This window comes from Rhea americana, unplaced genomic scaffold (assembly GCF_003343005.1).
Source record: "Rhea americana isolate MKP2758 unplaced genomic scaffold, rheAme1 scaffold_77, whole genome shotgun sequence".
Lineage (NCBI taxonomy): Eukaryota > Metazoa > Chordata > Aves > Rheiformes > Rheidae > Rhea > Rhea americana.
Window position 1 is genome coordinate 309279 of NW_028186945.1, and position 14660 is coordinate 323938.

The 14660-nt window shown below is 36.7% G+C and overlaps 1 protein-coding gene across 6 annotated transcripts in view; it reads left to right on the forward strand.

The window, feature by feature from the left end:
• The window catches only part of THRB (thyroid hormone receptor beta), a 172487-nt gene that overhangs the window by 119476 nt on the left and 38351 nt on the right, over window positions 1–14660 (forward strand). The window contains exon 1 of one of the 6 annotated variants that reach the window (XM_085322346.1): window positions 11958–12326. The exons of the other annotated variants lie outside the window; for them this stretch is intronic. Within the exon in view, the coding sequence (XP_085178472.1) occupies window positions 12020–12326 (307 nt within the window). The 5' untranslated portion in view covers window positions 11958–12019. Of the gene's footprint in view, window positions 1–11957; window positions 12327–14660 lie in introns of those variants that run through there. 6 annotated transcript variants of the gene reach the window in all.

Sequence of the window (14660 nt, forward strand, 5' to 3'; positions counted from 1 at the left end):
CTTGCTTTTTTTTGGAATGTTTATTATTCAAAATTTACTGCAAAATAGTGCTTTTAAAAAGTTCGGATTTCACTGGTTCTGGGAACTGAAGACTTCCCTTTACCCAGAGTACATAGATAGAAGGCATGCAGTAATCTTCCCTTACATTTTTCCCCTGAAACTCCTATCCTCCTTGGGTTTCCTTCAGCAACAGTGCTGTATTTTACTCTAAATACACATTTCATCTTCAACCTTTCCTGCTAGAACTGCCAGTACAGTCACAGTTTCTGCTGACTAGGTTGGCAGAAGTTATTTTGTAACATGGACATATTCCCTGAGGTTCAAAGTGAGACAGTCAGATTCACTTTATATTGATTACTAAGCACTCTGCAGGTAATAATTGACCGGGTCTGTAGGTAGGCTGAAGATCCAGAGTTAAAACGATGCTTAACCATTTTAGGTCCTATTTACAACCATATCSCTTTCAGTTGTAAAGTATTGGAAAGCTATACATGAATTAGCTGTGTCAAAAAGATAAATAGACTAGTCCAAGAACAGGATGTCCACAAAGATTTGGTTGTTATGCGGAGGTCATATAGAAAATCAGAGAATTTCAGACTTCTGCAATAGTTTCAATATTCATCRAATCACTGAAGAGAAAGAACTGTTCTGCTGATACTCTGTCAATGGCATTTAGCTGTTGAAACATTTGTAAAATGCAACATGTGTTATATAGGGAAAGTCATAACAAACAAGCCTCAATTCCTGGTGTTATGCCCAAGGGACAGTTTATTTTTACTGTCTGGGCGGTTCAAATATCCTTTCTCCTACCCTAGAGGGCTCCCATCCCACTGTCTGGCATCGGCCAGCAAAGATTAAAAACTGTATCCACCAACAAAGCTGCAGTTTTGCTTCTGGGGTTCTGGATGTAAGGTGGAGAATAACATTTAATGAACGTATGGAGGAAAACCAGAATATTATTTAAATACATGCTTTAATAATACAGTATATTGTTTGAATGTTTTTGATTTCCATGCAAAGGTAGGTCATTTGAGTATTCTTATGACTTCTTTGCCATTCTTTGAAGCAGAGTTTGGGCACAGATGAGTGTAAGATGGGAGCAAAGGGCACAAAGGCTGTGGTTAAATTAAGTTACCTTGTCCTTGATCAGTGTGTCAGGCTTGGGATTAGCATCACCGCCACCTCAGAACTGGGAGGGAATTTGTATCCTGAGGCTAGGGTAGGCAGGGTATGCTGGAAAGCTTTTGCATTCTTCTGTAGTCATTCTTGGCATGATAATGTAATTAAACAAATACTTGTTTTTGGAAGAAATTGTGTCATTGACATATAACTCTCCGTCTCTCCAGCTTGTTCATGTGCTGTATTCGATCTCATGTCACAGTTTTGGTTTTTGACCTTTTATTATGGGTCTTAAATTTGCTATAGTTTTGGGGGGGTCTTCAGTTGCTTATGCTGCATGATGGCAAGTGATGGGGTTTAAAATGCAGTATACCCGCTTTACCCTCACCTAACCTGTACAAGTTGTAGCTCCCCATGGAGGGGGAGTATTACGGAAATCCTGCCATAACGCGCTGGCCAGACCCGTCCACGTGGCCTTCCCCTCGCAGGGCAGCTCTGGTGAGCTCAGTGGAGACAAAGCCTAATTGGAAGGGCCTGCATTTTCAGTATTTCTTTAGAAAGGAGTGGGCAGAACAAGTACGTGCAAAGGAAAAAAATGCTGGGCAAAAAAAAAAAAAAAAAAATGTTCATTGTGGAAGAAAGTGTTGGTGCAGCTGAAGATGTTCAGGACTTTCTATTAGAAACGGTTTATAGTTTTTGTTTCCCATTATAGGGATGAAATTGTCTACATGAGCGTGAATGCAAAAAGAAACATGGATGACAGAAAAATCTTTCAAACTTCTGGCTGTGTAATTACCACAGTGCAGAGCCAGATAGGACTCCTTTCCTAATGAATGAAAATAAAAACTTAYATTTTGTTACTGAGTCACTGGAATATGAGAGCAGAATCTCATCCAAAACAAACCCAATTGCCTAAAATAATAGGCTGTATTATACTGATTTTTTGGTAAGTCATTTCTCTGTTCATATGTTACATTTTTATTGCAATAGGAATTTTTCTTCTGTAGACACTGCCCAAAGCCTTCAGTTTCTAGTGCAATCTAAAAGAGTTTTGTCTGTATGAAGGTTGTACARTTTGGCCTGGGGGTAGTAAAGCAAGACTTTACTACATTTTACAGTTGCCACAGGAGAAATATTTTGAGTGTTTTGACATCTCAACTTCAAAAACATGCATGATTGTTTTATAGCATACATCTGTGAGTGTATATGCTTATAGCTTTAATAAGAATTCAAAATTTAATAAGAATTCAAAATTTCCAAAATGATATTGGGAACTTCAAACTTTTCTGTATCYAATTCAGGTAAAGTGGAAAGATTTYAGAAAAGTAAAAATCCTTATTTATAAATGCATACATTTAATAATAAAAAGTGAAGTAAATGCATGAGGTACAATATTTTTATGCAAAAAAGTAAACGCAAAGAAAAATATTAACGAAGTCCAAACTGGCATCACTTTTTCCTAGAATGCAGTCAAAATAAAGTTCACACAGAAATGCGGATGGGACTAATGAACACCTAATGTTGTGTACGTGATGGGCATTAGTAACTGACAAGTGAAAAGGTGGACTTACAGGTTTTGTCATCTCTGTGCTCATCAATATTACTTTTGCAACCATGCTAATTATAAATGTCCAGGCTTGCCTAACCTCTTTGATGTACACGCAACTCAGATGATGACCAAACTTTCAGATAACTTGATGATTCAGGAGGGAAGAGCTGGGCATAATACATGTCTTGCAGTTGAGACAGACACATTCTGTTCTCATAAGGTTGGTACAGCCAAAAGTAAATAGTTCTCAGGCTACTGATTACACATACAAAGTTTTTCTATTTTGAAGCCTAATTGCTTTCAATATTTCCCTTCTTTTATGGTCAGCTCAGTAGTAAATCTGATGCTTTTAAAAAACAACAAGAGAAATGCATTTAGGGAGTGTGAAATATATTTTATGTACATGGAAGTACCTAGAAAATGCTCTGTTGGACAGTAGCATTCCCATAGTCCATCGTCAACTTTACAGTTGGCACCAGAAGTTGCAGTGCATAGAGTCCTGGAAAAAAGCTTATAAGCATTTTAAAAATTAGACCTATTTCAGTAGTATGTACAAGTCTGTCTGTCGTATGTTTGTACAACAGAATAGGAAACTCAAAAAGTTAGGAAGTAATGTTTTCCCATTGAGATGATACAGTACTTTTAAAGAAATAAAAATAAATATACAGCATAGCTTATTACAAAACTCTTACTGTTTAAATACTGTAGTGAAGCTTCTGGCTGTAGCGCCATCATTCACTGGTGCTAATCTACCGTGGAAGGCTTCTGAGTGTCAGTTTATTCCAAGRCACTGGACAAGCCCTGAGACAAATCTCCATCTCACTTCGCTTACTGGACTGAGAACCGGAGATGAAATTCAAGAATGGGTTCTAAAATTTCAGAAAATAAATAATATTTGCAGAATATCATAGATCTCAATAATGTCACCTTCGTGGTCGATGAAAACAGAATATAGAATAATGGTGTCAGCAAAATCCAGAGCAACTCCTGCACTTCAGTGAGGCCAGGATTTTACCCTGAATGTGTTTTGGTTTCATAATCGACCCCAACATTGTACTTCTACGCTCAAATATTCACACAATTCTATTTGATAATGACTGTAAAGATAGATCAAGATAGGAATTATAATAAAATTAAGTGCTTACTTTAAGGAATATAATTTAAATGTCATAAATGCATATTTTCAGTAAGTAGAATTTAATATGCAGTATTTCTTGTAACTCATTTGGAGAAGAAAATTAATTAGCTTTTATGCAAACAAATGCATTTGAAAAACAGTATTTCCAAGGGGCTAGCATGTAATTTCTAACAACTGGGAAAAGTAATAGAGTAGGATAAAAGAGGATCTCTTTTTGAGTCTTTTCATTGTAATGCTCATTAACCTGTAAATATGCCATTAGTTCAGATGGAAAATAGTTTATTGTGTAACATCAGATGAGAAATGATTTCTCCTAAATTTCTATGATGATTTTCCTGGGATAATTTAATTTAACATTCATCACTGTCTGTACTGTAGCACTGTTTGCACTGTAGCGCAWACTGTCCCACACTTCTTGTCCAACAGACCAGGATAAAATCCCATTAACTCAAATGTATTGTTTCTTTTAAGTAATAGACTTTTTAGAAGAACAGTAAATACTTTAATATAAGGTTTTGTTATGCCAGGATTCAGCAGCTTTGTAATGAGCTTTTGGGGATTTTCAAAAGGTTAACAAGATTTATATTGTGGGATGTTTTTGCATGAAGCTATGAATCACTCCATGATGGCTCTTATTACTTAGAAGYGTATTTCTGAATATGCAGTTAAAAATATCACACTTAGTAAGTTCTAGGTTACAGACATTCTGGTTTAGTTCTAACTTTTTTATTTCAAACTTTAATGTTTTATGTGATTTTAAGAATTGCCAAAAAAATACAAAAGTTTCCAAAGGCAAGTAGTCTGTGTAACATTTTGTAGTGTTTCARTGTTTTATACAATTTTCTAATAACATGTTGGGATTTTCTTTCACTTCACAAAAAAAAAGGGTTCTCTGAAATCATTCCTCTTTGGAAGAAACCTGAAGGTGTTTGAGTTTTGTACTTACAGCTCAGGAATACCTGCTGGATTTTCCAGGAAAGATGCACACATTTTTCAAAGAARTAGTATCTGGTTAGATTTCACTGTGAATGGAGCAAACAGACATTTTTTATTATTATTATTTTTGCAGCATCTGGTAGCCATTTTCTTAAGTATGTTTCATTCTGTTAGTGTTCATATTTTTTCCCTTTCCATTGCTTTCAATTAACAACCAGTATATTTAGTCCATTTCTATAATGTTTTTTCTTACTGGGAAGGAAACCTTAGGGAAATTATAGTGGAAKAATCACCTTTTTTAAAATTAGGTTTGAAAACCGGAGATGATGCTTTTTGGAACTTGTCCTTCTGAAATAAAACTTCTGATGGCAGCAGATTGTTAAGTGTTAGAAATTTTGAGTTCCATTCTTAGACTGTATAACACTGTCTATGTTTTACTGCTGCCACAGGTTAGCGTGAGTGCGCAGTGCTGTTAATATAACTCATACTTGTTAAATTTGCATGAAAAAAAATGTAAAAATAGTTATCCAAAAAAACCCAAATGTCCCTGTGTTTTTCCTAAGTTTTCTCCCCTAGTCTATGAAACAAAACACTTTCCCTTGCCGAACTTACCCGCAGACCTGCACACTGCCATTTTATAKTCTTCGTAAGCCTGGCTACAGACCACTGCCCCGTTCTTCTGATACTTCAGAGCAATGAGCTCACACTTCTTGTCCTTCGCATATAATCCTATAGAGAGAGGACTCTAATTTCTGGTGCTGATGGAAGCTGATGATGAGCTGTGGGAATGGTCCTATCCAATCCAGCATTTTCTCGTTATTTCCATGTAAATAAAATATATTTTCCACTCCTTAAATGCGTTTCTCTTGTTCTTCAAAAGCATCAGATGTGCTACTGATTTGATCATAAAAGAAGGGAAAGATTTACAGAAATGTTTAAAGAAATTAGGCTTCAAAATATGAATGCTGAACTTTCAGRTTTGCTTTGTGCATCAGTAACTTGAAAACCATTTATTTTAAGGCTGTACCAAGCTTCAATTTATCACAGTTTCTAAAAAATCCTTCTCTCACACTGTAGCTAGTCTTTCATAAAATGTCTTTGATTGTGTTATTTGGGTAAATGTCAAATGTAGCTGTTTTTTGACTTTCACAAACTCATTCTATCTTTGTCCAGACTACTAATTTTAGTATCTCTTTTTTACCTGACCGTTGCTCAAGCCTCCGTTCTTGAACAGGATTTTTTGGTATTCCTTTTTCAAGATGCAGGATTTCTGTGAGCAATTCTAGAACAAAAATAGCTTAAATTATTTCGTCATCTTGAAAAAAAAAAAGAGCTCCAATTAAGTGCACATATACCCAGGATTTGCTCTTAGTAAATGGTGGCCAGATACACTATCCCTTCCTCAATGGGCAGAGGTTGAAGCTCCAATGTGAAGGAAAGACCACCCAAACTGATCTGAGAATCAAGACCTTTTACAAAAACTACAGCTTTTCTTTGAAGGGCAACTTTGTTTCCCAAATGGATACCCTATAATTTATGTGCTTTTAAGATCTTTTTTATGAAATTTTGATCTAGTAATCAATAATACTTTGCCTTATCACTTAGTTTGTTTTGCCACTGGTTACCTTGCAGATGAGCTGTCATATTCCTCTAGATATTTCTTTCCCRATTAATTTTTTTTCTTATATTTGGAAACTTGAGCAATGTCAAGCACAGATTCTTGATAGTTAATAGAAATATGATGTGTTTTTAAAAAGAAATTGCAATAGTTCATACTGAAGAACTCATCAGCAAGAACCAATATAAAGCTATTGCGCTGTATAGTGCAGATTTGTTAATATTATCTTTTTTATGCATTAAGAACCCTTTATCTTTAATATCTGTGCACCATTTTTCATAATGATTTATGCTTTGTCTGAAATATTTTTTGAATACATTGAAATATACTTCAGTTTATTTAAAACTATATTCTAAAATGTAATATTTAAACATTTTGTAGTATTGCCACAATTAAAGGGAGATTTTCCTGTTCTGAGTTAAATAATCTGGCGCTGTTTACTTCCACAAGCGCGAACACACACATCTATCTGAAATACCAGAAATGACATAGTAGTTTCAGTAGACATCACTAATTCCACATTCTCATTTGAGTCCTTTGTCTCTTGTTGTGCACTGTTGTCATATAGCACCTGTTACTTTTACATTTTAAATTCTGAGGATATAAATTACATGTTCCCAAAGGTTTTATTTAGCACATTATATGAAAGTATGGTTTGGATATCTGTAAATAAGTATCTGGCCAGCCTGTATTAGCTCYATTCATCCATGCTCCATCCTCTTCCCTATTGAAGCAAAACACAAGCCTGGTTTAAAAGTGAGGAAACTCCATTGGAAAATGCTTCCATGTTTGATGAAGAAGAAAAAGAAAATATAATGGTGCTATTCTGGAGAAAATGGAGGAGGAAAGGGAAGAGGGAAAAGGGAAGAGGAGGACAGGAGAAAAGAAAAGCAGCAGCAAAACAAAGGAAAGAAAAGAAAATGCTCTGAACTGCAACACTAATGAGAAGTGTAACCTTAGCCTCATCTGGCACAGATAGTTTTATCATTCCAAGCATAAACACACATGTAACTCACTTGTACTGATAGTTATTTTGCATACTCTAAAATGCTTGTACAAAACAGGACTCAGGTTTTAATTTTGCTGGCTAGGAAGTGTCCTTTAATTGCAGCTTTTTTAATATATATATAAAGTCATTAAGTAAAAATCATCTAGTGTTGTTGGACTGGGTCCATACAAAGCTGGGCTGCTAGATCAACCTACTGTGCACTCCTCAGTCATAATCCTGATTGCATTTGCCTTAGCTGATCTCTTAGAAACCAACCCACTTCGATGTCCTTAGATGCTTGTATACTTCAGTGTTTAAAAAAAAATTAAAAATGCTGTTGCACTTGCTACTCAGTTTGCGGTAAATTTCAAATATTAGAAGAGGTAAAGGTATAAATAAAGTCACTTTTCTCAGTCTTTTGTTTTCCAGTCAAGTCAGTTAGTGACAATTCAAAGACTGCTAATATATTCATCTACGGCTGTTATTTTGATCCATTGCAAGCCAAAATTCTTGGAGGCTGTGAGCAGTTTTGGAACAAATGTTTGTTGAGAGGAAATGTCTTTGCAAATGTGAAAGTGACAATCCTGTGGCATCCCAGAACTGGTGATTTACCTGTTGCCTCAGGGCTAAAGAGCCTGTTGCTGAAGGTGAAAAAGAAATAAATGTTTGCACTTTGCAAAAATGTGCCAGCGGCGTAGACTCTGCGGARCTGGAAGCCTGATTTCCTCTGATACCACAGCTTTCACTGCCGATGCAGCTAGCTGGCAAACTGGAGCCAGCACTGTAGAAAGTAATAATAATAGGACGGTAATACAAATGCCACTCTTGTCTGTGCCAAGCCAGATTCTGGAGGTAGGACAGATGAGTGTAGCTCTCAGGGTACATCAGGCTGGATGTAATTCAGTGCCTCTAGGTGCCTTCAGCCTASGCTAAGGTGAGTACGTTGAACAGACATTTTCTCCAATGCTCTTCTCAGCATTCCCCTGTGCACCCTGAATTTTCGTTGGAGTCAAAGTTGGGGATAGCTGCACAGCTTGTGCAGTAAGAGCCCTGTCCTCCTGGCAGCTAGGACTCGCTGCTCTCGAAATGTGCTGCAGAAGGGAGAGGCTTTTCCTATCTCCTCTATCACAGTTGGCAGATAGAGAAGCGGAAGGAAATGCGTGTAACTGTTTGAGATGGAAATGAATGAATTATTCCACTGCTTTTGCAGGCGTTTGCGTACTGCTRCTCAGATAACAGTACATCTCTGAGGACAGGCCGTCCCTCACATTCACCCGTGAGGAGTCCTAGCTTGCCCTGTGATGAACAATTTCTGAGGATTTTTCCTTGCCTGTCCTTTTAGGTTAGCTCAACTGGCGCTTCGTTGCTTCAACTTTGCTGCTTCTCTAAAGCAGCCTTGCCATTAGAGACACTCTGATGGGAACCCCAGAAAGTCTTTCAAAATGTTGGCTGCTCAGATGTCAGTTATCGCCACAAGATGCTGCTTAAATATCTCTGAAATTACTTGATGATTCCTTTACTTAAGTTGACGAGAAAAAGCTCTAGGCCCTTCTTATTAGTCCCTCTTCATGGTTCACCCAGGAGGCTTTCCTGCTTTCACCCTTGATTATGGCCATTTCAAGAGTAGCTAGAGAGAGACTTCTCAGAATTAGGGAGCTCATACAAAATTAAATTATCATCCTTCATCAAAGATAAAACCAAAAAAAAAATAGATGCAGATGTAAAAGATTTACACTGCAATCTCTGTTGCAAAAAATGTTTTGCAAGATCTGTTGAAAGAAAAGGAGTAGAATAAATAATGTCATCCTGTAGTGAAACTGTAATTTAACATCTTTACAAGGTGAATGGTAATTTAGGATACACGTGTGCTACAGCAGAGACATACAGGAAAGGGAGACTACCAAAAGTGGTAGTGCCTTAATACTTACTCTTCATCTAGCAAAATTTAAATGCAGTGTCTCTGCAGACTTAGGAGAATTTATGGAGTAAAGTGGAAGCTTGCAAAATGAAATAAACTGCAGCTAAGATAGAGATCAAAGTAGTGAGACAAATTTCAAAGAGGACTAAAAGGAAAGGAAAGCTAAAGCTGCTTGACCTTGGGATAGCTGTTGTGCAGCACTGCCTGGGCAAATTCCAAGGGATAGAAGCTGTAATAGCAACAGGTTATTCTCATAGTTTAAATGTGCCCTTAATCATATTTAAAAATCCCTGAGATGCTTTTCAAACAGAAATAGGAAAATATGTTTTCATTTTCTTTTTTGAAATAAGGAGAGTTTTAGAATTCCTTGCTACATGTAAAAATCTGTATGCATTTTGTGACAATCTCTCTTAATCTTTAGGAAACATAAGTTTTACCATTGTGTGTGACTSTGTGTTTTTGAATTAAATCAAAGGTAAAACAAGTCCTCCTGATATAGACTAAAARGACAGCAAAGATATTCTTTAATATCAAAGATAAAGTTGGTGAAAAGAAGTAGAAATTTATCCTTAACAAGCCTGAATAGTCTGGGTTATGAATCACGGATCTCATTTCCAGGATGAAAAGCAAGAACTGAGTAGATTATGTAACCGAGATTTTTTTTTTCACAGAGTAGAGGCATATGTGGGGTCAGTGGTCTTTTCAAGGAACTGACAAAGCATAAAATAGCTGTATTTATGAGAGAAGCATAGAAATGCCTGTATGTGTGTGTGTGTGTGTGTGTGTGTGTGTGTATATGTATTGTGTGTATATATATATATGTGTGTGTGTATATATACATATTGCACATACTTGGACCCCAAATTTATATAAATATATTATCCATAAATATATTATCCATGCAGGGGGATAACTAGGAAGTGAAAGTAGCTGAAGGGTATGTAACCTGAGGTTATAGAAAGCCTGGGAGGGCTGGGTTGCAGTGTGGTTCCTGTCCATGGCAAGCAGACGGAGATGGCCAAGTTCGGTTTGGATTTCGCAGGGGAGTTCCGTGCAGCTCCTAGAGGGTCTTACCAGAGCTATCCAGTCTTTCCCTCAAAGCTTAAACTTACTTTGAAGTCTACAATATCTAAAAGTGTTCAAATAAGAAAAACAGAATATTTTCTATTTCTTTAATTTTCCTTTTTAAAAAAATTTCGTAGTGTTTTCTGGTTTGCTTTCACTATTCTCCTTTAAATCTGGTTATCCTCCTACAGATGATATTCTCATATTACCACATTTAAAGTCACTTTTTAATCTTACTACTAAAAACAAGTTTGAACTATATCAGCTCTRTAGAGCCAGAAGTCAGGAGGCAAGAACAATTTTTTTCATGATCTCAGCTGTCTTATGCACCGAAAGCTCTGTTGCCAGATAGTTTCTTATTCAAATTCATGTTATTTATGTACACCTGAAATACAGAAGGTCGAAAGAATGGACCTTAGATTTCAAGCACAGGTGAGCTTAAACTACCAGCAGAAACAAAAGTTTGGATTTACATTTGAAATTAAACATGATATTTAGGAAAACTATATATGTGAACAGAGATTAATATACAATTACAGTATTAATACTGACCATCATTAAATCTTCAGCATATGTCCTATATTAGCAATGTTCCACTTAATGGAAGTTTTGGGACAAAACTTTTAAAACTGGCAATAGTGTGATAGTTCTGGTAACTGAATTCCACACTTATTTTTAAACAATCAGGAAATTACTGACTTGGTATGCATTTATTTGCTAATATGAATATCAGTGACTTTACTAAGTAAAATTTATGTAAAATTTACTCTTAGGTCCCTCAAAAATAGCAGAATCTTACACTGATTTAAACAACAGTGAATATCAGTCATCAAATAACTGGAATTTGACATTTTCTGCATGAATGTTATAAAGCAATTTTTTATTTGAATTTGGATGCATATAATCCAAAATAAAATAATTTCTTAAATRTGGAATATCATCTGTGAAGTGGCATTTCTATAGCATAAATTTTTCTGCCCCAAGAATAGAAAATGGGCTATATTTAACTTTATGGATTTATCAGCTGGTGGTATTTCAGTGTCTTCTATATAAATAAATAAACAAATTTACCTAAGCTTTTTGACTAGTTAGATCAAATCATGCTACATGAGCAGTGTTATCGACAGAGGACCTGAATGTCCAGACTCCTGTGATAAAATGTGTGTCTCCAATACTGCCCTGTGAGCACCACTAGAGAAAGGCAGGAGGTATCACAAGCGCGACAGCTAAGTATGCCCACATAAGAATGTCACACTTAGGTAACAGAGTGTCCCTCAGGTCAGCCTACGATAAGAGCAAAGTCAAACAAGGCTGAATCCTTGATGTTTTGTGTTTTAAGTATCTGAAAATTGTTCACGACCAGCCTCGACCTACAAGACCTCAAGTGATCATATGAGCAAGGCAATAAATTGGTGGTAACTTCCTCCGGGGACCATGTGCTAGTTGTGGTGTTGGGAAAGTTACATCTAGCGTTAACTTGTCCACATAGAGCTGCCTACTTGTTCAGGCTTCAGAGATGGGGAAATTTTATATGTAATGGTGCCAAAGGGAAACTATGGCTGCTGAATGGGCATGGCTGAAAGGCTCGGCATCGTACCAGTGCGGAGATGCATGGGAATACCACAGCACCAGGACAACTGGGGAACCACTTGCTTTCCAAAACACCACACCTGMGCAAGATTTTGGCAATGCCAACAGTTTGTAACCCTGCAGTATTTGCCAAACCTCCAGAAAGTGGTCTCCTGTCCTGGGACAGACTGATCSACCTGCCTGACAGAAATCAGAAGTGGAATGTAGTGGGCGTAGGAGAAAACCGTTTGTGTTGGAAAAGACGTTCCAAAAATGAGGATATCGCGAGGAGCGGACAGCAGCTTTCACGATGTCTACGTGCTTCAGCTTGGACAAGCACAATTTTACAGCCAGGCCATACAAAAGCAAACTTTCAAGTCGTGTCAAGTGCCCAGGAATACCAGACAGAAGAAAAAAAGTGTAAAGGTAACCAGCATTATTATACAAAGCATAACAAATAATTGTGCTGGGGGGGGGAAGGCCATTTTATCTGTGTTTATGGTGAGAGTTTTGGCCTCTAGTAAAAGCWTTATTATGGRGGATATTTTCTTGTTACAGTTTTTTTRGTTTTGTTTTTTTACAGCAGGATTAATTGTGATTTTTAGCATTTCTGTTTGTGTAAGTTAATAGCTTTTTAAAAGTTCTGATGACAATGTGATAAGCATTTAATAGGGTTTTAAGTGTGATATATAGCACAAAACCATTTCCATTCCTGTAGATATTTTATGGTCTTGATAAGCTCATCAAAAATCCTTGCCTTTGAACCTGGACTTCTTTAATGAAGAATATCCTTGATATACTAAAAACACAAAGACAAGAATAAAGAATTCTTTTAGTATATTCAAGAAGCTCCTCTCTCACCTGTTGTTTTGCCTTTATTCTTAGTTATTATTAATTGGCCCTCAAAGCCTTGGTAAGTGCCTCTGTAGAACACACACAAATGGAGCTTTTTGTTCTGAGTATTCTTTACCTCAGCAGTCAGGAGAATTTTCTTTCTAGTAGCTTTTTTTTGTCACTCCTGTCAGAGTAGCATTGAAAAAAATTCCTTTTAAGAGTCACAGTTGCTTAGGCATTAGCACAAGTTTAGTGTTGAAGTCATTTTTATTTCTTTTGAAACTGGGATAAATAGTTCCTCATAGTTCTTTGCCTCTCAAAAATAAATACTGCATATTGGGAGGGAGGGACTACAAGTTGTTTTCTTTWACTTAAAAGTCTTGCGTCACTCCAGGAAGAAAGATTACAGTGTCAGGAAGGATATCACCTCATGAAAAAGTTAAACTGGTCTAAGTACCTGATTTCTTTAGCTTTAGTTGCTCTTTACCTCAGAGTGCCTCTTTGCTAACAGATGTCAGGTGTTGATCGCTTTAACGTCTTACAAGGGCTGTCCAGACAGTTCCACCCAAGAGTCTGTTAATCAGGTTGTGTCAAGCCACGTTAGCTTTCGGCTCGGTTTTGTTTTTGAACAAATGGGACTTTTTACCTTGAGGTTCTCGTGTGGGGTTCGGGGAGGGGGTGACTTGGAAAAGGTAGATATTTTCAGTGTTGGCAGTTACTTTCTTGAGACAAGTCRTCTAATTAACAGCTGTCTGCTAACAGGGTCTTCCAATTACGAGATATGGGGGGACTTAACAAATTGGGTTGTCTGGGTCACAGGTTTCTAATCGTGCTTGCCAATATTTGTTCAGAGATGGTCTTAAAAGTTCTCAAACACGGTTCAAGGATTTGTTAGCCAGTTTGTTGGCAAACCTCAAGGAACAAATTCTTTCTGACAAAACACTACTACCTACATATGTTGTGAAAGATAGGAAATAGTGAAAGAAAAAGGCACGATAAAACCCTGGAAGACTCACGCTCATGAAAGAGCAAACTCCGTTCCCTGTAAACCAAATTTATTCAAGGTGTCAAATATTATAAAGGAGGGCTGGGTTTGTAGTGAATCTGAACATTTAAATATAAACTATGACATTCTTTGTTATCCAAACAGACTAATGAGTCTGAAGTGTTTAAATAAAAGGCACATCTCGCTGGCATTTTATGAGTCACGTACCGATTTAGTGGAACCAAGTCATAACCAAGGTACTGCAGGCTTTGCGGGAGAAGCAGTTTTAGAAAAGGGACCCACTCTCGTCTGCTGAGAAAAGCAGCACACTGTTGTGTAAACAAGACCTTCCTCAGGTTTACACGAGAGGCAGCTAGTCTGATGTCTGCTGCATCTGTTTCAAACCCAAAGAAATGATTTTACGACAGAAAACTTCAGCTTTTTTTYCTCATCTGTAGCACTTGCTATAATAAACATATTATAGACAAAATGCCAATTTTTAATGTCTTTGATTCCACTAAGAAATACTGCACAGTGTGTCAAATGCTATTGTAACTTTACTGGAGTAGAATTGCAAATGGAGTTTTTCAAAATAAGATGAATATTACATAGAGATCATTTTTTTGTTCTTACACACRTTTGATGTCATTTTGAAATTTCTTTCTTAGTTGACTTTTCTTTCTTAGTTTAATCTATAAACAGTGTGCTATCCCTGAGGGTCAGAACTGGTGTGATAAGCTGGTATCTAGATTCCACAAACAGGTTTTTGCATGATTCATTGGATTATTTTGGAAGGATCTTTTTGAGTCTGTTCTGATTGCAGGGTATAAAGTAAATGAATAAGGTAATGCAAATAYATACACTGACAGGAGATGGTAACTYATTATATCATATGGACATGGAGRTAGCTGTATTTGATAAAYGATGTCTATTRCAAAAGC